We start from the raw sequence: 24,201 nt of genomic DNA on the forward strand, positions 1-24,201 counted from the left end.
TCGTTCGCGTGGAACCCTACTATTAAAACTGGGGATTGAATAGGCTAGTTTCCAACTAGCCAAATCAGTTATTTTTTACTAAACTTCTAAACACGAAATCACTATGGAATTTGTATGAAAAAGGACATTACGACGTCATAGAAAACGTAATAAAATGTCAGACTTATTTTTACGTTTTTCTTGACTAAAATTCATAAATAAATTAAATAGAAAAAAGAAAATGTTTTTCGTCAGTTTTAGACCTGTCTTTATGTAGTAAGTAATCAGAATTTTATAATTTATCTTGAACCTAGTACACGGTCCAATTTCGCAAAATCCCGTCTTCTAAAAGTAACCTCCATGCAAAAAGACTCCTAGCACTTGTAGTTTCTGAGAATTCTTGATGAGAAGAAGACTAAGAGAGTGACGACTAGTCGGTCAGTAACATTTCGCCTCCAGATCGTGAGCCTAAAAACTCATCATTATCAATTTAAGAGCCACGCTCTTGTCGGTGCAGGATTTTCCATGCTACTTTTTTAGGGAAAAATAGGGCAGTGGTTTCCCTCTTGCCTTCTGCCCGCAGTACTCTATTTGACGCAAGTGGGATGGCGCCCAGAGTAGTCTATTACAAAGCCATACTAGGACTCCTGTCCTCTGCTTCTGCAAGTACTGACAGTTACTGCTGCCCTCTGTCAGGTTCCAGGTTACAGTCCCTGTGACTCGCCCCTTCCGTCCTGCATTGCCGTACCAATGGCTCCCATCTTCGCCTCTGTAACCGTTGAGGTCTTCACCCGTATCCCTGGGGAAGGAATCTACGTTATACCCCGTAGGTCTGGGTCCCTGTTCGAACTCAGCCACCATCGCACTCCGACCTACTGAAGTAAGAGCCGCCTAAAAATTAGACCATTATAATTATGTGAATGTTTTTTAAAATGTTTCGTGTACATAATATATATGTGTAAAATAAAGAATATTTGATTTGATCACGGATACTGTTAATATAAATTAACAGGGTTAAAAATATTATATATTTTCTTCTCAGGTGTACATAGTAGGCCACGCGGCGCCGGGGTTCGCACCGCGCACGGCGCAGGTGTCGTACTCAGCGGATGCCAACGCGCAATACCTGCGCACAGTGCGCAAACATGCGCGTATCATCGCCGGCCAATTCTTTGGACATCTCCACGCAGACACCTTCAGAGTTTTCTATGACAATGGTATGCATTTAAATCAAATTATTTATGTCTACTAACTTTCTCTGCTTTCCCGCGACATCTTTCGTGTGAAATTTGATTTTATCGCACCCAGACATGATTTTAGCAGCCCCTTATAAAAACTATATCTAATGTCTTTTCTTGGGTTTCTCAATTATTCATTGGCGTGGGTGTTACATAGGCATAGGAACTATAACATGGACCCTGTAGGGCACAGCAACGTTGAGGGGAAGAGGAGGAGGTGGGTTTTCTGTGGTTTCCAGTAGTTGTGCCCGGTTAATGGCAATAGGTTACTCCTGTAGATGCGTATACTAAGGCAACAGATAGACATAAACACAAACAGAATTACTCTTGCATTTATAATAAGTATTAGTATAGATTGCAATGCAGGAGCCTCTTTGACAGGGGATAAAAAAAATCGAAAACCACTGGCATATCACACAAATATTTTTTCCCCAGGCTATGTGAAATAAGTAAAGAGCACATTATTAGCTTCGCCATAATACAGAGAGTAAATAATTTACGTGGGTAAGTGGGAGGGCGAAAATAAACACTGAAATCTTCATAACCCACTATATTGTCTCAGAATAAAACACAAACATAAATGAACACAGCACAGATATTTAAACTTACTTAAGTATTATTCAAATTAGAAAAAAGTTTTCGTGTCTTTTTGTAATTATTTTTTTTAATTTGGGTGCAATAAATTGTTGTATTGTATTGTATTGTAGCTTTCAGCAGGGCGCACACGTCGTCTTCCATTCCTCTTCTGTCCTTTTTGTCTCATACCTCTCGTTCTTCTACTCTGTTCAACTGAATCCGTCTTCACTCATATATTTTCTCTTTCACACACGTATCCTACATCTCTGTCTCGCGTACCTGTCTCTAATTTAAATTCAAATTCAATTCTCTCTTACTCGTTCATCTTATATATTATCTTACTCTTTTACCCACACTTTCATACACCCCACATTCGTTTGGTTAGTCAAAAAAAATATACATCTGATATAGAGCGTAAAATCTGGCAGAGTCATGCGACTATGACGTAAGCAAACTTCCTTCCGCTCGCTCAATGCGACGCCATAAGGCAAGCGAGACGTTTATTCATTAGATGTAATCTTCTGGAACAAATGCCAGACATACCTATGAAATTAATTGAATAAATTAGAAATGATATATGAGCGGATAAAAATCAAAGCAGGTGGTATCCTTTCTAACGTGATGCAATAATACAGTACAAAAACTACAGTATTCACATAAACTAATAATCATCGGAACTCGTGGAATTAAATAAAATAGCATAACAATATATATAAGTTCACGACTATATCTCAATTAGAGTAGTGAGAGGTGGATGTAACTCTGCCGCGAGATGAACTAAGTACTCACAACGAGTACGGTCATGAGCATTAATGTATATACACTTTGGTAACATGTTACATTAACTTTTTGACAAATTGAACTGTAAGTCTCACCAAATGTCAAATATGTTAGTGCGACAGAGTCCTAAAGCGGGTACATTATATTGCTCATGACTGTACACTTCACCGAGCTTTCTGTTAGACCAACGTGTTAGTTGGTGAGCCATGTCGCCGTCTATAATGTTCTAGCCAACTGTGTTAGTGAAAATTGCACTTAAGATAAATTAAATCAAATGCTAATTATAAAATAAATTCAATTCGTATAACCTTTTCCCCTACCTACGCTCAATACTGTATGTAATACTCGTATATGAATGAACGTCTGATTATATTAATAGGTAAGTAAATATAATACTAACTTCAATATAAACCATACATATTGCTTCCTATGGCACTATTGATAATACTCTATGCCTTTACCACGCTCAATTAAATTATTATAACCTACAAACGCGTGTCAAAATTATAATAATGTAATTTATATTCGTAACATTATGATATTTATTGAACAACTAATTATACAAACTCCCAGGTAAATTACTACTTCCAAAAACTCATGTATTTCCCAGAACACGTATATACGTTATATACAACTTCAGGCTTCAAAGCAAATAAATCTTCAAGCCTTAAAAAGAAGCCGAAAGCCAAACATTTCCCACAACTCAGTGCCATATTTTAGAAAGTTTAGGATATTTTGGACAGCTAGTTGAGATCCCAGAAATATAAAGTTTTAATGGAACCGCTTCGGAATCTTTTACCTCTAAAAATATTCGAGGCGTAGGCCAACCGGGATTTCTATCTCCAGATTTATTTTTACTTAATAGCTTATAATGTACAGGGTGTTAATGACATCGTAACGAATACTAAGGAACATGATTCAGACCATGTTTCTGATTAAGTATCAAGTGGAATTTTCCTGTCGAAAAATTTATGAAAATTGTAGTTTCTTTTTTAATTATTTTCAGTTCCATACTTTTGCGACGGAAAAATCTAGTTAGAATCATGTTCTGAAATATCCCTCAAAGTTTTGGTCACAATGTCACTAACATCCTGTATGTGGTTATCCTTATACAAGTTGAAATGTAGAAAAGGCTTAAGAGTTTCTAGGGACGAACTTAGATTAATAATCAGGGCAGGACTTAGTATACAGGGCTGAACTTAGACTACTCTCCAGGGCTCGTTTTAGTACACTTTCCAAACATCTAGTACTTTCCACTGATTGTCTATTTCAAGATGAAATATTTTCAATGGACAAAGAAATCTTTCCAGGGTCAGATTTAGATTATTATTAAATTCAAATTCAAAAATATCTTTATTCAGTAGGTAACATAGTTACACTTTGAATCGTCATTTTTCACATAACGAACGTCTCATCCGCCTAAAACTACTGCAGCTTCTCACAACCTGTATAGCCGCTGCAAGAAAAACCTCGGCACAGGGCCCAAGACGTTCTTTAAAAAAATAAACATAAAATATTTTTATACAATTGAGTAATTTAGCTGCCTAACATCAGTTCTTAGACAGTTAATCCCATGCATTCATATCTTCTAAATAATCACTCAGTTTATAATAACCTTTTTTGTAAAGTTTTTGTTTAACTACTGTCTTAAAACAGTTGAAAGGCAAATTCTGAATATCAATGGGAATCTTATTGTAAAAACGTATACATTGCCCCTTAAAAGACTTAGTGATCTTATGTAATGTCTATTAAAAATAGACACATTTTTTAAACGTGGTATTAACCGAAAACCACGCGGGCAGAACAGTAGTCGTACATAGAAAACAAAGCCTATTTGGATATTCAGGTATCTTCATCTAATCCTTTTTATACCCTGTTGGAATGTAGGGCTCGTATAACATATTTCCACACCTCGCGAGATATTCAGATATACGAACTTTTTACATTATTTGAGGTTAACGCGGTTATTATCATAGATAAAAAACATAATACGCGAGTTCTTACCGCGTTATTTACCAAAGATATGAAACTAACAATATTTCAACACTACTCCACTCCAATGTCATCAGTCGTCCCGTGTTCATGGCACTTGCAACAGTGTTGAAATATCGGGAATCTCATATCCCTGATAATAATGCGGTAAGAACCCGGTATTATGTGTTTTAATTATGAACTTTTTAATTGAATATGTACTAAATAATATTAAATATTCAAAACAGATCGCCCAGTGTCGTGGGCCCTGCTGGCTCCGTCAGTGAGCCCTCACCGGAGCCCCTCTGGGTCCTCCAACCCCGGCCTTAGACTCTACAAGTTCGACATCAACTCCGGAAAGGTAATTTAAAACCAAATAATAATAAATAAATAATAATAAAAAAATAGTTTAGCAGAAATCTGTCGCCACAGCACTACCGGTGTTACTAGGCGCTGGTGCGGAGCCATCGCGACGCCAGTGTACAACACCAGCGCAACGCTAGAAGTTATAATTGGGTAGTTTCCTAGGTCAAAGATAAATTATATTTTGCCACGTTTTTCTATGACATCACAGTGTGTTTTTTCATACAAATTCTATAGCATATTCGTGTTTTGACGTTTAGTAAAAAGTACATATTAATTGATTTGTCTAGTTAGACACTTTTTGTCGCACTAAGAACCGTGATGCCGATCTGCGTGTGATTTTGATTATTATGTTATAATATTTGCAATAAAGAATATTACTTAATTGATTGATTAACATGAATTTCTAGATTATTAATCACAATAGTAGTTTATCATTAATCCATGTCGCAATGTACCATTTCATGCAAAAAAAAGGCAGCAAGAAAAATCACTGAATAATTTAATCTTGAATAATATTGCTATCAACTTTTAATATTAGCTAACATAAAAACAAAGACAAAAAGAAAAATAATAAAAGTCAATTGGGTATGTAAGGTATTTTTGAAGGTATATTTTTGTGAAATGAAACATTATGCTATATTATAAAAAACGAATTTGATAGTTTTGCTTTTCAAGCAGTTATTTTTTTTTTAATATATCCTAAATGATGTTTATACTTTTGCCTTTGCTTAATTTGTATCAAAATTTTAATATTGACATTTTGTTAGGGGAAAAGTACTCAAACTGTGGCCGGTTTATAAGAGTAGGAGTATTCAGATGCAAATGACATTGTGATAATTTTTCATTTATTTAATTAAGTTTGTATAGTTTTTGCTTGTAATAAATATGATAGGGATTAGGCCAGGCGCGCACTACGAGTTTTTCGCCACGCGGCAGAATAAAGCAGCGGCATAATGTCGCACTGTAATTCTGTACCAAACAGTTTTAAATTGTATTGCGCGCACTGCAGAGCCGCCGCAGCGGCGCTGTATTACAGTGCGACATTATGCCGCTGTTCTTTTCTGCCGCGCGGCGAAAAACTCTTACTGCGCGCCAAGCCTTAGTGATCCTCATTATTATAGAAGTTATTTCATTAAGTTTGTTAACAGCACACTCGTAAGACACCTTAGTGGTGATTATAGACAGATCATATAAAATTTTATTTATTATAAACGTCATTTCGAAACGACAATTTGGGTAAACAGACTATCTTTAGAGGTCACATGAAGTTCAAATAAGTACACGATTATTACAGAAATAATCACCATCAGGTTGATTTGAGAGCTAAAAATAAAGAAATAAAGCTAATTAAGACGAAATCTCGAAATGGTTTTAAAATTAGCGTAACTTTTTTCCCTTAAGTACCGAATTAAAGAATTATGTTGTTCAATAAAAATAGCCCAGTATTTTCCTATAACGGCCGCACAATTTTATTTTATTTTTTATGCGGAAGACAATTTGGTCGCTAAGATGTCTTCTTCAATGTAATATTCAGAACAATTATGGACTTAATTTGTCATCCTCATCGACATTTAAATCCGTTTATGTGCCGGAGGGAATCTCATTTATGGAATGTCTTTAGGTATTAGACTACACCCAGTATTATATGGAGCTAGCGGGAGCGAATCGCGCGGTCGGCGCAGTTGGCTCGGTCGGCGCCGACTGGGCGCCGGCGTATAACCTAACGCAGCACTACGGCCTACCCGACGTGTCGGCATACTCGTTGCACGGCCTTGCCGACAAGCTGCGCTTCGGGATGCCGCACGAGACGCTCACATTCAACAAGTGAGTATCTAACCCCCCCCCCCCCCCCCCCCATTCAAATCGATTTGACAACAAACACACGAAACTCTCGAGAATTAATCAAAATTACGCCAATTCACGATACGTGCCTGTGAGCGTTATGTCTCCTCGTCACTTGTATTTATTATTCACACACACGCACACGCGCATGCACGTATACTGCAGTGCACGCACGCATACAGGTGATGATTTTGTATACGCCTGTATTTCAATACAGTACAGATGTTGGAATCTAGTCATTGAATGTCTCACGAAGAAAACTTCACTATAATGTAAAAAGCGTGGCTTCATGGCATTTCTACTTGTAGGTACTTACGAGCATACAGTGTGAAGTATGAGAGCACGGAGGCGTGTGACGGCGCATGCGCGCACCAACACTTCTGCGCGATCACGTGTCTGGAGCACGCGGCGTACCGGCAGTGCGTCGAGGCGGCCGCCAGCGCGCTCGCCGCTGCCAGCAACCACGCTCCGCTCGTCGCTCCGCCTGTCACAATGATAGTCACCTTGTTGACGTTTATTCCTAAAGCGGTCGCTGTCACAAGTTTATAAGTTAGAATCGATATTTTCTGAAATCTAAAATGTTTGAGATCTTAAAATACAAATAATTTAAGTTTACTTTACAAATCTCAATTTCTTCATGTAAACATTTCACTTATTTCACGTAATAATGACTTAGTAGTTTTTTGTAATTCAGTTATTAATTAATTATAATTAAACAGTGTGTAATTATGTTTTTACCGATTCAATATTTTCTTTATTTCTTGTATCCAGACAGAAGTAGATGTAACTATAAACTGACGATGACAACACGCCTATGTAATTGTATTTCAGCAGAAGATATTCCGATCGAAATACTGTAAATAGTCATAGTTTAGATTCAGATAGGTAAGTATATACTTAGAATTTTATACGCTGTAGAAATTGGTTTAAAAAAAAACAACGGTCTATTTTCCCCGTTGCTATTTATAGTTTCGAAAGCTCGCAATATATTGTAACGTAGCACCTAATACCCTTGTGTAAAATGAATAAAAACCTGACAACAACTTTTCACGTGGCGTGAAAAATTGCTTACAACGGGTAGAGATTGTCCCCAACACGTACTACACGTAAAGTGGAGAGAACAGAGTGAAGTGGAGTACTTGCCACTTCACTTTAGACTACTCTAGCGGCGAGAGAACGAGCAGGCCCGTAACCAGTTCTATTTTTAAAAATTACGCAACTTATGACACTCATAAACAGCCTATACAATTCTACAAGTACTGATGCACCGCTCCCGGAATTTTTTTCGCTTTGAGAACATTCACAGTAGTTTTTTTTAAGCCGCAAAAAAATATGTAAATAAAAAGACCTTTACCGGCCTACCTAGCCTTTAGACAGATAGAAGCAAGAGTACAAGAAGTAACAATTTGAAAAGAAGGCAGTCAGTATTCTTACTATTAAAAAGTTTTTTTACAACAGGAACATTCTCACTTTGAGAACATTCCCGGGAAGGGACACGTCCACTGTCTACAACCAGATCAGATCAACCAGAGTGGGTATGAAGCATAGTGCTGAAAGCACATACTAATTTTTTCGAATCGTACGCGCTGTCTGCCTTTATTTTCAGTTTTGTCATAGAATAAAGAATACATATAGAACGGACACTCTCCGCCCCGCACCTATTCGTTTCGCGCGTCAAGTTAGATTTACCTCACACCCTCTGCGTCTCACGTTGGTCTAAATGAGCAGAGAGTAAGTCGCTAAGAAGTAAGTGGGAGCGCACGTGGACTGTCTCAGTCGCACTTACGCGGTAAGATGGCACACGATTAGAATGAGTTTTTTCTATGGAGTGTCCGCGGCGTGGTTTTCTATGGAATTATAATCGTTAACAGATAAGGTCGAATTTTGTACTTCATACGTAGTATTACTCAGCTCAACAAAGAAAAAATATTTTTGTTTCTTTGAATATGTCTGCGGATTTGTATACCTATCTATACGTAATATATTCATTCGTGAATTAAAAACTACATAAAATAAACCTACAAAAATGAAATAACAAAACAAAAAACTTGCTCGAATATTCGTGAAAAACGAATATATTATTTTATTCCTGAACAATTTGCGAATATTTATTTGTGAAAGTACTGAAGTTGGCTAAATGGGTAACTTAATATTCAAATAAATAAAATGTTATTTCTTTTTTATACCTTGGATTGTTCCTTTTACTTCGACTAGTTACTAAGTAGGTAGGTAGGTTTACGCAATTAAGTTTGTGGTCGTTATATGAGACTTGTCAGGGGCCTTTGGCGGCTCAGTAGTAACCCTGCTACCAAGGTGTTTAGGGCGGTCATTGACCTAACAACCCACACCAGAAAATTTCGGGAAAATATAGGTAATTACAAACATTTTTTTACCGCACACATTTTGTAATTTATTGCCTATTCTTTGTCGGACATCCAAATAAGATGCTTTTTTATTGTAAATGGGAAGAGATTGTGTGTAAAAAATATGTATGCTATGTAATCTAGGTAGGTATTGCTTAAAGTTTGTCGTACAATGCTTCGATTAAACAAAATGTGATTCTAACTTAAGATATGGAACTGAAAATGTCTATAAACTATTTAGTATGGCTATTTCTAAGCGTGATCATTCAAAACAAGATTCTTCTGTGATTTCTTTCGCTGTTTTTCTGCTTTAATTATTAAATATAAATTGAGGGCCTTAACAACCATTGTAATTTGAAATTTAACTTATCGTGTCCCTAGAGACGTTATTCCGTTTTCACGGGGTCCGCTTACCTAACCTGAAGATTTTTCCAACACGCGAAAGGAAAACCAGTACAATACAGGTCCGGTCACATATCTTCGAAACGCATTTCTCGGGAATCTGGGTTTTCTCACGATGTTTTCTTACACCGCTAACTATTTTATTATCACTTAAAATCCGTATTATGAAGTGCATTTGAATTTAACTTATGTTTTGATAAAATATTTAGACTTAAATTTGCCAGAAAAATCACCGAAAAATCTTATTCCGAACAATCGCCCTTGAAGTAAAATATTTTCTGTATATAAATGGCTAATTATTTATAAATTGTAAATTGAGGAACAACTAGAGATATAAGCCGAATTAGGACGTTTGCTTAATTCATTTTTATTTAAGAGCTAAAATCAAAACTGTTTAATATTTGGGAACAAAATCGTCACTAAATTATATTTGAAAAGAAAACTAAAATATAGCTCATTATTTTAATTAGGGTCGTATCTCACTAGGAGACCACGGTGGCGTAACTCCAGTTGTGTTAAAAAAAATATACCGGGCGTTAGTGACATCGTAACGAATATACCCTGATTCTGAATTGACACCAAGTGGAATTTTCCGTCGCAAAAGTATGAAACTGAAAATAATAGAAAAAACACGAAAATGTTCATGTATTTTCCGACTGGAAATTCTCACTCTCAGACTCAAAATCATACTTGGAGTCATTCCCCTCAGTATTCGTTACATTGTCACTGACACCCTATGTAGTTCATTAACCTCGTATAACAAAATGCAGTTGTATAAAGAGTTACCTCACCTGGGTTGTAAATTATTTCCAAAAGCGACAGTAAGTGATAAAATGCATTAGATTGACGTAAGATGACATACTAATCCCCTACGAATAAATAATATTTATTTAGTACGTCATCTTACGTCAATCTAATGCATTTTATCACTTACTGTCGCTTTTGGACATAATTTGCAACCCAGGTGAGGTAACTCTTTATACAACTGCATTTTGTTATACGAGGTTAATGAACTACATAGGGTGTCAGTGATATTCAATCCCATATATTTTTACCACTATCACTGTTGTTTTTTGTTATCGGTTGCAGTGTGGCTAAGGCGCTTAATATTAGTTTGGTTATGCAACACTGGAGGCGCCACCATGGTGTCCTAGTTAAATAGGGTCTAAGTTCAATGCACAAAGCGGCGAGTACGGGAGCGATTTTTATAAACGTGTGGGTTTGTACGCTAGCGTTCACGCTATCCCATACCATCTCACCCTTCCCACGCCGCAACGGTTACCGCCACTGTGTGTATCGAGCTTAACATATTTCCTGTATAAAAAAATATAGATAATCAATTAGACATATTCATCATTGTAAGATATTAAAGTAATAATTAGTTAGAAAGTTAAACTTTTTACTTACTTATAGGTCTCAAGTGAAATATAGAAATGTATTTGCAGTATATGACGTCTTATAACTTTTAGCATATTTTTTTGTTTCTTTATAACTTGACTGTGATAAACTCTGTATCTATATTTCAAATCACATTGCATTGTAGGTAAGAAGAACAAGTGTTTTCTAAAGAAAAAAAATGCGTTTATTTTATACCCACCGTTACTGATAAGATTATCACGGCCAAGCTATAAACTATATTGCTGTTACTATAATTATCGGAATCGGTGTTGTTTAATTTAATAAAAATCTTGTAATTACAAATTTGTTTCATTCGATTGATTTATATGACTACTTCTCGTTATTACTTACTGAGTTACGGTTACTACTTACTGATATAAGTACGTAGTCGTTACATGACTGTGATGATGACAACACGGACCTCCGCGGACATGAGTCATGTCAAAGGCCACTGGCGGCTCAAAAACAACCCTGACGAAGTTTGTAATCTACCTCGCAACTCATACGTTAGAAGAAGACCTTAATGTAACTTAATATGTCTACATACGTAATGGAGTGGGAAGAGCCACAAGTAATCAAAAACATCACGCTCCCATTGTTCGCTAAGTCCTAAGATAGATATGATAAAGATTTTTTTTTTTTTTATTTATTTTATTTATAAATAATGAAATTCTGGTTAAGCACTAAATAAAGACAGATCTGAAGCTGACAAAAAACGTTTTCTTTTTTCTATTTATTTATAAGCTAAAGTTAAGAAAAACATTTTATTTTTTCTATTTAACTTATTTATGAATTTTAATAAAAAGAAATGTACTTAATAATAAGTTCGCCATTTTGTCATGTTTTTCTCGCAGGTTGATGTTTTATACCAATTCCAGAGTAATTTCGTGTTTTGACATTTAGTAAAAAGTAACTTATTTGACTAGTTGGAAACTATCCTATTGGCTATCATGTTGGAAAGGACACAATTCCTGTGTGAGTTGCCTGCCTGCTCGAGAAACAAGTTTTCTATGTTTTTCAAGTGTTCTATGTTTTTTTTATTCGCTCCCAATCCAGCATAGAAGCTAATAATTTATATTTCTTTAGTTAAATAGAATCGCTTAAGCTCGGTGACTGTAGATACTTAATAATCTTGAAATGAATGTACCTTGGAATATTTACTACTACTAATTGGGATATAGTGTTAAGCTTCTATTATTGTTAACAAAAAACAAGGACGCTGCTATGCGACAGAAAAGTATGCCGATAAAAGGAAGAATTTACGATGCCATTCCAGAAGGCTCTGGTTGCAGAGTTTGTTTATGCGATGTGACATTGTCAATCCGTCTCACCATGTTGTAAATAAAATATATAAGTAAGTACAAGTCTTAACTGTTAACACGTATTGTGAATCAAAACTTTAAATACATTACAATAGTTTTATCTTATATAGCCTGTCTTATAACCAGGGGTCCTTTAAATCACGGGTGTGTTGACAATTGCAACATAAAAATACCTTTTAAAAAAAAGGTTAAAAAAATATTAATTCTTTACTATTTTTTAAATTAATTTTGTATTCATCGAACTTCTCTTATTGTCGGACGTGTTTATAACGTTTGTAATTATCTACTAAAACCGAATTATATACGAAGTGGCAAAACAATCAGCGTTTCTTTTAATACAGTCTGCGAGTGGTGAAACCACACACATTTTAACAGGGTGAATAGACATTTTTTGGGTAAGCTCGTTCCAACGTCGATCTCTTCTTTTCCTCGTGGAAGAACGAAGTCAAGAGCAAACTCATCTTAATTTAAAAAAAATCTTATCTACCCTATTCGCTCCTGCTGGGCAAAGGCCTCCCCTTGATTTTTCCACTCCTCTCAACTTTGCGCGATCTCCGATAAGCATTCGTCGTCACACCGTCTTTTACGCGATCTGCCTCGACTTCTATGCCCGCCTTGAGGTGTCTAGTCGGTAACGAAACGTGTCCGTCGCTCCGGATGCATCCGACAAACATGTCCGGCCCAGTCCTACTTCAGTTAAAATAACAAATAAATAAAATTAATTTATTGCAAGTAACAACAGCATATAAAAGAAAGAAAGAAACATTTATTACTTCCGGACACCACAGACACAAACAGACAGGTCTATTACATTCAACACAGGACAGAAACCACACGGAAATCAATACACAGAAAAAATCCAAAACAAAAAGAAAAACAAACCAAAATCATAAAAATAATAATAAAAAATATTTTTATGATATTGGTTTGTTTTTCTAAAAGTAAGTATCTATAAATAAATAAATATAAAATGAAACGCACTGACGAGTAAATGAGTAAGTAATACTCTTATATACTAACAAAATACAATAATAAATTATTTTGATAAATATTCGATTTTAGAATATTACATTTTTTGATGTGATTTATAAATATGTATAATGTATAAATAAAATGAAGAATCACAAAATATTATACATAATATTTTCTACTTTAAAATGACTTACCCGCATAATTATATTATATATAGCTACAAACCCATGTACTGACTGACTGACTCACTGACTCACTGACTCACTGACAGGGTTGTTCTCCCAGAAGGAGCGTCGGGGGGTAAAAGTGATGTATGGGAGATGTGATCAAGATCTTCCGATGAGTATGGGAAAACTTCCAGACCTTGGAAAACTGCTCCGCATCAGGGAGACACCCTACAGTCTGGCGCAACTATTATACCTGGATCAAATTTTTTTTCGCAAAACCTATTTAAATCTTGGTCAAATTGTATTGTCGGTGAAAAAAAAACAAAATGGCGGAAAAACAAGATGGCCGCCTTACAAAATTTTGTTTTTCCAGAAAATGTCTCGGAGGTAAAAATTGTGTATGGGAGTGTAATCGGAGTGTCTTGTTGAGTATGGAGACACTTCTCTATCTTCAAATCTGCTCTGCATCAGGGAGACACCCTACGGCCTGGCAAAACTATCGCACCTAGAACAATACTTTTTTCACAAAACCTATTTAAATCTTGGTCAAATTTTATTGCCGACGAAAAAAAATCAAAATGGCGGAATAACAAGATGGCCGCCATACAATTTTTTCATTTTTCCTGAAAATGCCTCGGGGGTAAAAATGATGTATAGGGTTGAAATCGGAACGTCATTTTGAGTTTGAAAATACTTCTTGGTTTTCGATAACTGCTCCGCATCAGGGAGACACCCTACGGCCTGACAAAACTATCGCACCTAGAACAATACTTTTTTCACAAAACCTATTTAAATCTTGGTCAAATTCTATCGTGAGTGAAAAAAAATCAAAATGGCGGAAAAACAAGATGGCCGCCATACAAAATTTCGTTTTTACAGAAAATGTCTCGGAGGTAAAAATGATGTATGAGAGGTGTGATCGAAACGTCAAGCTGAGTAAAGAAAAACTGTTCGATCTTGAAAAACTGCTCCGCATCAGGGAGACACCCTACGGCCTGGCAAAACTACAAAACCTGGAGCAATTTTTCTTTCGCGAAACATATTTTAACTTTGGTCCAATCCAATCCCCGCTGAAAAAAAACCAAAATGGCGGAAAAACAAGATGGCCGCCATACAAAATTTTCGTTTTTCCCGAAAATGCCTCGGGGGTAAAAATGATGTATGAGGAATGTGATCGAAACATCATGTTGAGTATGGAAATACTTTTCGATCTTCGAAAGCTGCTCCGTATCAGGGAGACACCCTACAGCCTGGCGAAACTATCGCACCTGGAACTTTTTTGTTTTCACGAAGCCTATTAAAGTCTTGGTCAAATTTTATCGCCAGTGAAAAAAAACAAAATGGCCGAAAAACAAGATGGCCGCCATACAAATTTTTGTTTTTCCAGAAAATGTCTCAGAGGTAAAAATGATGTATTGGGGTGTGATCGGAACGTCATCTTGGAAAACTGCTCCGCATCAGGGAGACACCCTACGGCCTGGCAAAACTATAGCACCTGGAACTTTTCTGTTTTCACGAAACCTATTTAAATCTTGGTCAAATTTTATCGCCGGTGAAAAAAAACAAAATGGCCGAAAAACAAGATGGCCGCCATATAAATTTTTGTTTTCCCAGAAAATGTCTCGGGTGTAAAAATGATGTATAGGGGTGTGATCGGAACGTCATCTTGGAAAACTGCTCCGCATGAGGAAGACACCGTACGGCCTGGCAAAACTATAGCACCTAGAACTTTTTGGATTTCACGAGACATATTCGAGTCTTGGTCAAATTCAATCGCCGGCAAAAAACAAGATGGCCGCCATACAAAGTTTTGTTTTTCCAGAAAATGTCTCAGAGGTAGAATTGATGATCGGAACGTCATCTTGGAAAACTGCTCGGCATCAGGGGTCACCCTACGGCCTGGCAAAACTACAAAACCTGGAGCAATTTTTCTTTCGCGAAACATATTTTAACTTTGGTCCAATCCAATCCCCGCTGAAAAAAAACCAAAATGGCGGAAAAACAAGATGGCCGCCATACAAAGTTTTCGTTTTTCCCGAAAATGCCTCGGGGGTAAAAATGATGTATGAGGAATGTGATCGAAACATCATGTTGAGTATGGAAATACTTTTCGATCTTCGAAAGCTGCTCCGTATCAGGGAGACACCCTACAGCCTGGCAAAACCATAGCACCTAGAACTTTTTTGATTTCACGAGACCTATTCAAGTCTTGGTCAAATTCTATCGCGGTAAATAAATGGCGGGAAAAAGCTTCGAACTAATACAGGACACGCGAGCAGCTTGCTGCGAGCGAACCACGCGACATCTAGTTATATTATATATAGCTACAAACCCATTGACTCACTGACTCACTGACTCACTGACAGGGTTGTTCTCCCAGAAGGAGCGTCGGGGGGTCAAAATGATGTATGGGGGGTGTGATCGAGATCTTCCGGTGAGTATGGGAAAACTTCCAGATCTTGGAAAACTGCTCCGCATCAGGGAGACACCCTACGGCCTGGCGAAACTATCGCACCTGGAATGATTTTTTTTTCGCAAAACCTTATTAAATCTTGGTCAAATCCAATCGCCGTTGAAAAAAAATCAAAATGGCGGAAAAACAAGATGGCCGCCATACAAAATTTTGTTTTTTCAGAAAATGCATCGGGAGTAAAAACTGTGTATGGGGATGTAATCGGAACGTCTTGTGGAGTATGAAAACACTTCACTATCTTCAAAATATGCTCCGCATCAGGGAGACACCCTACGGCCTGGCAAAACTATAAAACCTGGAACAATTTTTCTTTCGCGAAACATATTTAAATCTTGGTCAAATCCAATACCCGCTGAAAAAAAACCAAAATGGCGGAAAAACAAGATGGCCGCCATACAAAATTTTCGTTTTTCCCGAAAATGCCTCGGGGGTAAAAATGATGTATGAGGAATGTGATCGAAACATCATGTTGAGTATGGAAATACTTTTCGATCTTCGAAAGCTGCTCCGCATCAGGGAGACACCCTACAGCCTGGCGAAACTATCGCACCTGGAACTTTTTTGTTTTCACGAAGCCTATTAAAGTCTTGGTCAAATTTTATCGCCAGTGAAAAAAAAACAAAATGGCTGAAAAACAAGATGGCCGCCATACAAAATTTTGTTGTGGTCAAATTCTATCGCGGTAAAAATAGCGGGAAAACAAGACACGCGAGCAGCTTGCTGCGAGCGAACCACGCGACATCTAGTTTTAATATATGCCTGTAATGTTGCCTGTCTCTGTCTCAAGTTATTTAGGAAGCGAGAGACTCAACAGTGCTTACGACACGGTCACAGGAAACTTAATACTAAGCTATTTTGTTACATAAGGGAGATAGAATATCAACTAGGTAGGTAGTACTTTGCATAACAACGCTGTGTCAAGTCGTTCTTCGTAACTTGACATGATTTTGTATATTAGTTGATATCATGTTTATTCCATCCATAGGGAAGGCCCGTACTCCAGCAGTGGGGACTTTAATGGGCTGATGATGATGATGATGATCATGTTTATACGGGACGAAGTTTGTTCCTATTATTATTAAAGTGATCATGAAAGACCAGTTACAATAAAAGTCATGTTTTTAGCTCGTAATACATTATTTGTTTGGTAGTTATTCTGCTTTTTTTTTTAATTATTTACGAATGGAGTGAAAATGAGTAGTTTTAGATGTAAACGTGTGACTGATGTAAAACTCTAGGCAATGGCAGTTTCATCATTTTAACATTGTTAGTCGCAAATCGTTAGAAAATAAATAACTTTTTCCTTCAACACCTTTCTTTTGATAACATAATGGCTCTCTGTCTACCCAAATAAAGACGCAGGCTATGTATATATACATAGGTATTGGCGCTGATTGTTGAAGACACTATCTTATTTTTAGATATAAGTACCTGTTATTTTCTTATCCACCGAAAAGGAAAGAGACGCATGACTAACCGCTGTTAATTAAATAATAATGATCTAATAAGTATCTTGCTGGTATGCAACCGGTATAATGAGTCATCATCACAGGCCTTTACATCTTTATCAGATGATTCAAACAGCGTTTCTGTGGCAGCTTTTAAAATGGCTGTAAAGTCCGATGCGAGAGCGACAGTAGCGGCCGCACGACTGGCATTGTAGTTGAGGGTTATTAGACGGCACAGGTGGTAAATCAGCCCTTTCATTTCTGTGTCGCCTCTCGCGCTGATGAGTACTGTCAACTTAATTCTGTCAAGTTACTGAAAAATGTAAAATTTTTGGAGGGTTATTTTAGATTTGTGCCTAAAATTTACATGTGTACCATACATTTTATGCCTGTCGATTACCCGTCCCTTTCCTTTTCGGCGAATAAGAAAATGACAAGTACCTATAACTTAAAATAAAATGTGATGGTGTGTACTGGATTTGGCACCATTGTATACGTGTATTGTAAATAAACTTGTATTTTCTTATTTCCAATTCTTTACTCTAAAATCCAATGCTTATAATAAGCGTTATACGAATTGCTACGCCGTAGCAGTCTGCAACAACGTTACGCTCGTAGCATAAAAGCCGTGAAAACGTGCCAGGTGCTACGCCGACACATGTTAACACGGAAACATAGATTTGACACAGTTTAAATTCTTATTTTTAATTCACGCCCGTAAGCACTTACAGGCTGTGCACACCAATAAATTGTCAGAAAACAGTGGTAAGTATGTAAGATTTTTAGTCAGAATGTTCTTTTGTTGGCCTATCGTTATACAGAGTCTTATTTTTAATAAATATTAACTACCTATTTACCTGTATAAAAAAACATAATATGTTTTATACTCTACCTGATTTTATTTTAGTTTTATTGATCTATCACAGGAATCCCTTAATAATTTGACATATCATTGTTTAAGAATTTTGTGTTGTACAATTATTTGCTGACACAAAAAAGAAAAAAAAATGGTATTTTGTTGTAAGAACGTAAACATAACCCCAAAAAAACTAGTTCGGTGATGGGTGAATGATTCAAATAGTCCCGACCAATATAAAATTCTTGAACAAGAATATGAAATAAATATTGTTAATTATGGAACCTGCGCCGATAATCACAGATAATTCGAATAAGTTATTCGAAAAATAAATTTAAAGCTCATGTGAAACTTGAGATGTAAAAAAGCTTATTATGAGATTCATGATTAGCTAAATGATAATATTAAATAACTTGTAATGTATACCTACACTGATTTAAAAGATGATGCTGTTGCATTATTTTAAGTTGACGCGGTTATTATCATAATTAAAGCACATAATAACGGGTTCTTACCGCGTTTAAATGGGGATATGAGACTCCCGACCCATTTAAACGCGGTAAGAACCCGTTATTATGTGCTTTAATTATGATGCTGTTGCAGTTTCTTGTAATTTCTTCTCCTCAGCCATGACGAAATACGAAATGACGTAGATTCAAAAATGTTAAATTGACATTTAACAAGTTTATCTTTGATAATAAAGTTGAATAAGGCCGCCGATTGTACTGACAGGAGTGTCACATTTGTAATTGTATTTTAGTGTTGTGTTTATATGTGCAATAAAGCGTTTTTGTGTTGTATTGTATTGTGTTGTATTGTATTGTATTGCATAAATTAATCTGATTCCGATTCTGACATTCTGATTCTTTTTCTTTATTTTCCGTGTAACAGAGTAGTAAATTTCAAGGAAAAGTCCATTACAGTGCAGCAGACATTAATTTATTCTCGAAATGAAGACACTTTTCATTTATTTTCTTACACTTTTTCCTGTTTTGTAAAAGAAGTTTATTTTAGAACTAACCGAGGGGCAACAATAAGGAAAATATAAGGTCCTCAACCACCTACGTTACGGTTAGTGTTTTTTAATTAATTTTCCTGTTCAAATTAGAAACTCGTACTGTTTTAATGTTGTATTTTTCTTAATCCCACACAATTTCCGTTTTCTAATTACCCTATTTCTACAATAATTTTATGGCTAATCAAAAAATAACTGGAAACATAGTATACAAAAAAAAGTAATTGAAAGAGAGATAATATATCTAGACTAGCTTTTGCCCGCGACTTCGTCCGCGTGGCGTGTTATATAAGAGAGAGATCTTTGTGTGTGTGGGAGTGCATATCAAATTTCAAGCATCTAACTTATGCAGTTTAGATTTTTTCATACAATTTTTTTCCCAATAACTCCCATTTTTCAAAATACAGCCAAAAATAAACTTTATATATTTATTAAGGTATGCATGCATGCTAGATTGAATCAATTGATTGAATTGATTTTTTTTAATTGATTGTTCATTGACTTTTAATTTTAATACACACTTCCTCTCTTCCCTTCAACGTTGCTGTGCCCTACAGGGTCCATGTTTTAGTTCCTATGCCTATGTAACACCCCATTGTACTACATGGAATGCAATAAATAATTTAATTGAATTGAAAACATCTATCTTACGCGGTTTCGATTTTTTCATACAAATGTTTTTTTCCCGCTAACTCCCGTTTCCGTGGGAATTTTGCAATATCCTGTTGCAACTAAGCTTTAAGTTAATTAAGGTACCTGCATGCCAAATTTCAAGCGTCTAACTTAAGCGGTTTAGATTTTTCATACAAAAGGATTTTCCCGCTAATTTCCGTTCCCGTGGGAATTCCGGGAATTCCTTTCTTAGTGCACCTCTACGGTACCTAAGCTATGTCCCTTCCAAATTTCAAATGCCTACGTTTAGCCGTTCAGGCTATGCGTTGATATGTCAGTCACTGAGTCAGTCAGTTTCTCCTTTTATTTAGATTTGATTTTTTCATACAAATGTTTTTTCCCGCTAACTACCGTTCCCGTGGGAATTTTGTAATATCCTGTTGCAACTAAGCTTTAAGTTTACTAAAGTACCTGCATGCCAAATTTCAAACGTCTAACTTGAGTGGTTTAGATTTTTCATACAAAAGGATTTTCCCGCTAATTCCCGTTCTCGTGGGAATTTCGGGAATTCCTTTCTTAGTGCACCTCTACGGTACCTAAGGTATCTGCATGCCAAATTTCAAACGTCTAACTTGAGAGGTTTAGATTTTTCATACAAAAGGATTTTCCCGCTAATTCCCGTTCCCGTGGGAATTTCGGGAATTCCTTTCTTAGTGCACCTCTACGGTACCTATGGTACCTGCATGCCAAATTTCAAACGTTTAACTTGAGTGGTTTAGATTTTTCATACAAAAGGATTTTCCCGCTAATTCCCGTTCCCGTGAGAATTTAGGAAATTCCTTTCTTAGTGCACCTCTACGGTATCTAAGGTATCTGCATGCCAAATTTCAAACGTCTAACTTGAGTGGTTTAGATTTTTCATACAAAAGGATTTTCCCGCTAATTCCCGTTCCCGTGGGAATTTCGGGAATTCCTTTCTTAGTGCACCTCTACGGTACCTATGGTACCTGCATGCCAAATTTCAAACGTCTAACTTGAGTGGTTTAGATTTTTCATACAAAAGGATTTTCCCGTTAATTCCCGTTCCCGTGGGAATTTCGGGAATTCCTTTCTTAGTGCACCTCCACGGTACCTAAGGTACCTGCATGACAAATTTCAAACGTCTAACTTGAGTGGTTTAGATTTTTCATACAAAAGGATTTCCCTTCACTACTCTGCTCCTATTGATTGTAGCGTGATGAAAAGTATACTATAACCTGTCCAGGAGTGTGAAGAATAATTGTACCAAGTTTCATTAAAATCCGTCCAGTAGTTTTTGTTTCTATAAGGAACATACAGACAGACAGACAGACAGACAGACAGACAGACAGACAGACAGACAAAAATTTTACTGATTGCATTTTTGGCATCAGTATCGACCACTTATCACCCCCTGATAGTTATTTTGAAAAAATATTTAATGTACAGAATTGACTTCTCTACAGATTTATTATAAGTATAGATAATGAGATTCTCTTTAAATTCTTTCACTTTCTTTATATCTGCTTTTGTGTCTTCGGTACGAATATCAAACAAAATCAAAGTTAATAAAATAGTATATATAATAATTATAATTAATTCAGAACTTGCTTTGACATAACATTTATTTTTTTTTTTTTTTTTTTTTATTTATTTAAACTTATACAAACTTATAAACTAAAAACAATAGATCACATCAATAAACCCCAAAAGGGTTTGTCCTGATGAACATTCCGCTTTAAAATTACTACAATTTACTTAAACTATTGATACCCACTACGCGCCACAATAGGTACCGAGTACGATCATCGGGCCGGCTGCAAACCTGTTTCGCACTAGCTGCTCACACCATATACAGGATGGTTTGCGCAATAATGTTTTTCGGCCCATTGGAATACAACGTCTTTAATGATTTGCGTTGCATTTTCTGGTGTTATTTTTCCGCGTGTTTGAATGGGTATCTGGTTAATTAAATCGGGTATGATATAATTAGATGTTCTTTTACCGTAAAAGTTTTGATATTTTGGTTTTAATAAAATTTGGTTTGTTACTTGCCGTGTTATTTTATCGTGTGTTGTATAATTATATAATTCAGTTCTAAAATATTGTTCTTTTAAAATTTCGAGTTTAAATTTAAAATGCACCGGTAGGACTTTACAGAAACTAAACAGATCAAATTCATTTTTACAATTATTTTTTATATTAAAAGGTACAATCATTTTTAATAATCTTAACTGCAATTTGTATATATTATTAAGATGTGATTTAAAAGTCCTGCCATAACTACTTAACCCGTAAGATATAATCGATTCAGCTAGTGCTATGTACATTGTTCTTCTGATCGCATACGGGATCCTATTTCCAATAATATAGAATTTGGCCAAAATAGCGCGCAGTTTCTGGCAGACTATTTTAATATGCTCGTCCCAGTTAAAACGATTATCTATTTCTACTCCTAAGTACTTCATAGTAGTAACTATCTTTATTGGTGAACAGTTACACTGTTGGGGAGATGGTTCTATGTGTAAACAGTTATGGTCATGGCCTACTATTCTCACGTCAGATACTGTCCTGGACTGACTCGAGTGGACATGCATGTTTTTTATCGTTGAGGTGTTTATTTACTTCATCACTGAATCGAGACAATAATAAGGTGGTACTCTTTTTCGGTTGAAAGCCGTATTGATTGCCTGAAATGATTCCATTATTATGGTAAAATGCATGTATTTGATTGCTGATGTACTTTTCTACTATTTTATCTACTATAGGGAGCATAGTAATGGGACGGTAATTTGAACAGTCTTTACTGTCTCCAGCCTTTGGTATAGGGCGAACCAGTCCTGTTTTCAAATCACTAGGATATAAGCCGGCATCAATACTTGTGTTAATAAGATGAGCTATAACCGCTGCAATCTTATCTGCAATAAGTTTGATGTCAATTGTACGTATGCCATCAATCCCGGGCGCTTTATTTCCTTTGAGACTAGAAACTATTTTGTGAATATCTTTGGATGTAGCCTTTTTAAATAGCATGGACTTGTCGATAGGCTTACGATATGTATTTTCGTTTAAAAGCTTTTTATTACAATTGGGAATTATATCTAAGACATTCTGTTGGAATTTCTTAGCAAATAAATCTGCTATATCTTTATCTGAACCCACCTTTTGAAAGGACTTGCTTATCACATCATTTATAGAACATGCAATTTTTCCAGATATTTCATTTAAAATTTTCCACAATTCTCTCATATTTCCTAAATTTTTGTAAATTTTGTTTTTATAATAGCAGTGTTTGTGTTTTTGTACCATTTTATTAGTTTTGTTTCTTTGTCTATTATATTCTAGTCTTTTCATATTGTCTTTTGTATCTTTTAACCATTCTAAAAACAATGAGTCCCTTTTATCACATTCTCTAGCCACCCGAGCAGAGACCCATGCCTGTTTGTCACGTTTAGATGTAGACAACCTGTGCGTATAAGTTGATTTTTTATAACAATCCGTAAATTTATTATTTATGTATTTATATAAATCCTCTGGATGTTGTAAGTCCTTATAGTTATCAAAACTGATATTTTGAAGCAACTCAACCAAAACTTTTTTATTAAATTTAGGCACAAAAATTGGAGCATCCTGTATGTGGTGTAGCTGTAGGAGACATATTGCAGTCATTTTGTGATCGGCCAGTTTAGCGCAGAGCGCACCGCAGTAACATAATATACCATAGCATTATACCTGTATCCCACTCTTCGACAGCTATTTTAAAGTTTCATGTAATAGGGGCAAACCTATAGACTGCATACCATAACAATTTATAACATACATTATGCTATTTATGTATGCATATCATACAGTTAGGTAAGTTCATTTCTCCAAAGGCACGCCCGCGTAACGTAACTAATTGACGTATTCGATGAATAATCGTTCCGTTAGATTCCACTGATGTATTATTGCCATCAAATTATGGATACAATAAGCTCGGTTAGAACAATACATGTACAACAAGATAAGTCAATGTGGACCTGTTTGTCACAAGCTTGCTTCTCAAACATTTTGTCTCAATTTATTTTTAAATATTTTTTGTTTTTTTTTTAAGAACGTCAAGGGCCCTGTGCTGAGGTTTTTCTTGCAGTTCCTTTTCCCCGGCTACACAGGTTGTCAGAAGCTGCAGTAGTTCCTGGCGCATGAGACGTTCGTTATGAAAAATGACGATTTAGAGTGTAACTATGTTACCTACTGAATAAAGATATTTTTGAGTTTAAATATTTTTGAGAAAAAGAGGAGCGCTGGAGTTGCACTTGCACCAGAGAGTTGACTTACATGTGCAAGGGAGTTGCTGCGTATACGAGTAGTAGAATCAACAGTGATACTTGGGACTTTCTATCAACAGTGGCTGCAAGGTGTAT

The 24,201-nt window shown here is 36.0% G+C and overlaps 1 protein-coding gene across 1 annotated transcript in view; it reads left to right on the plus strand.

Annotated features, from left to right (window-relative positions):
• The window catches only part of LOC126369655 (acid sphingomyelinase-like phosphodiesterase 3b), a 57,216-nt gene extending 46,038 nt beyond the window's left edge, over positions 1-11,178 (plus strand). Inside the window, exons 7-10 of the mRNA XM_050014205.1 lie at positions 1,022-1,196; positions 4,793-4,905; positions 6,532-6,734; positions 7,061-11,178. Coding sequence (XP_049870162.1) covers positions 1,022-1,196; positions 4,793-4,905; positions 6,532-6,734; positions 7,061-7,301 — 732 coding nt within the window. The 3' untranslated portion in view covers positions 7,302-11,178. The remainder of the gene's footprint in view (positions 1-1,021; positions 1,197-4,792; positions 4,906-6,531; positions 6,735-7,060) is intronic.
• The last annotated feature ends 13,023 nt before the right edge of the window (positions 11,179-24,201 follow it).

This window comes from Pectinophora gossypiella, chromosome 9, assembly GCF_024362695.1.
Source record: "Pectinophora gossypiella chromosome 9, ilPecGoss1.1, whole genome shotgun sequence".
In the NCBI taxonomy this organism is placed as follows: domain Eukaryota; kingdom Metazoa; phylum Arthropoda; class Insecta; order Lepidoptera; family Gelechiidae; genus Pectinophora; species Pectinophora gossypiella.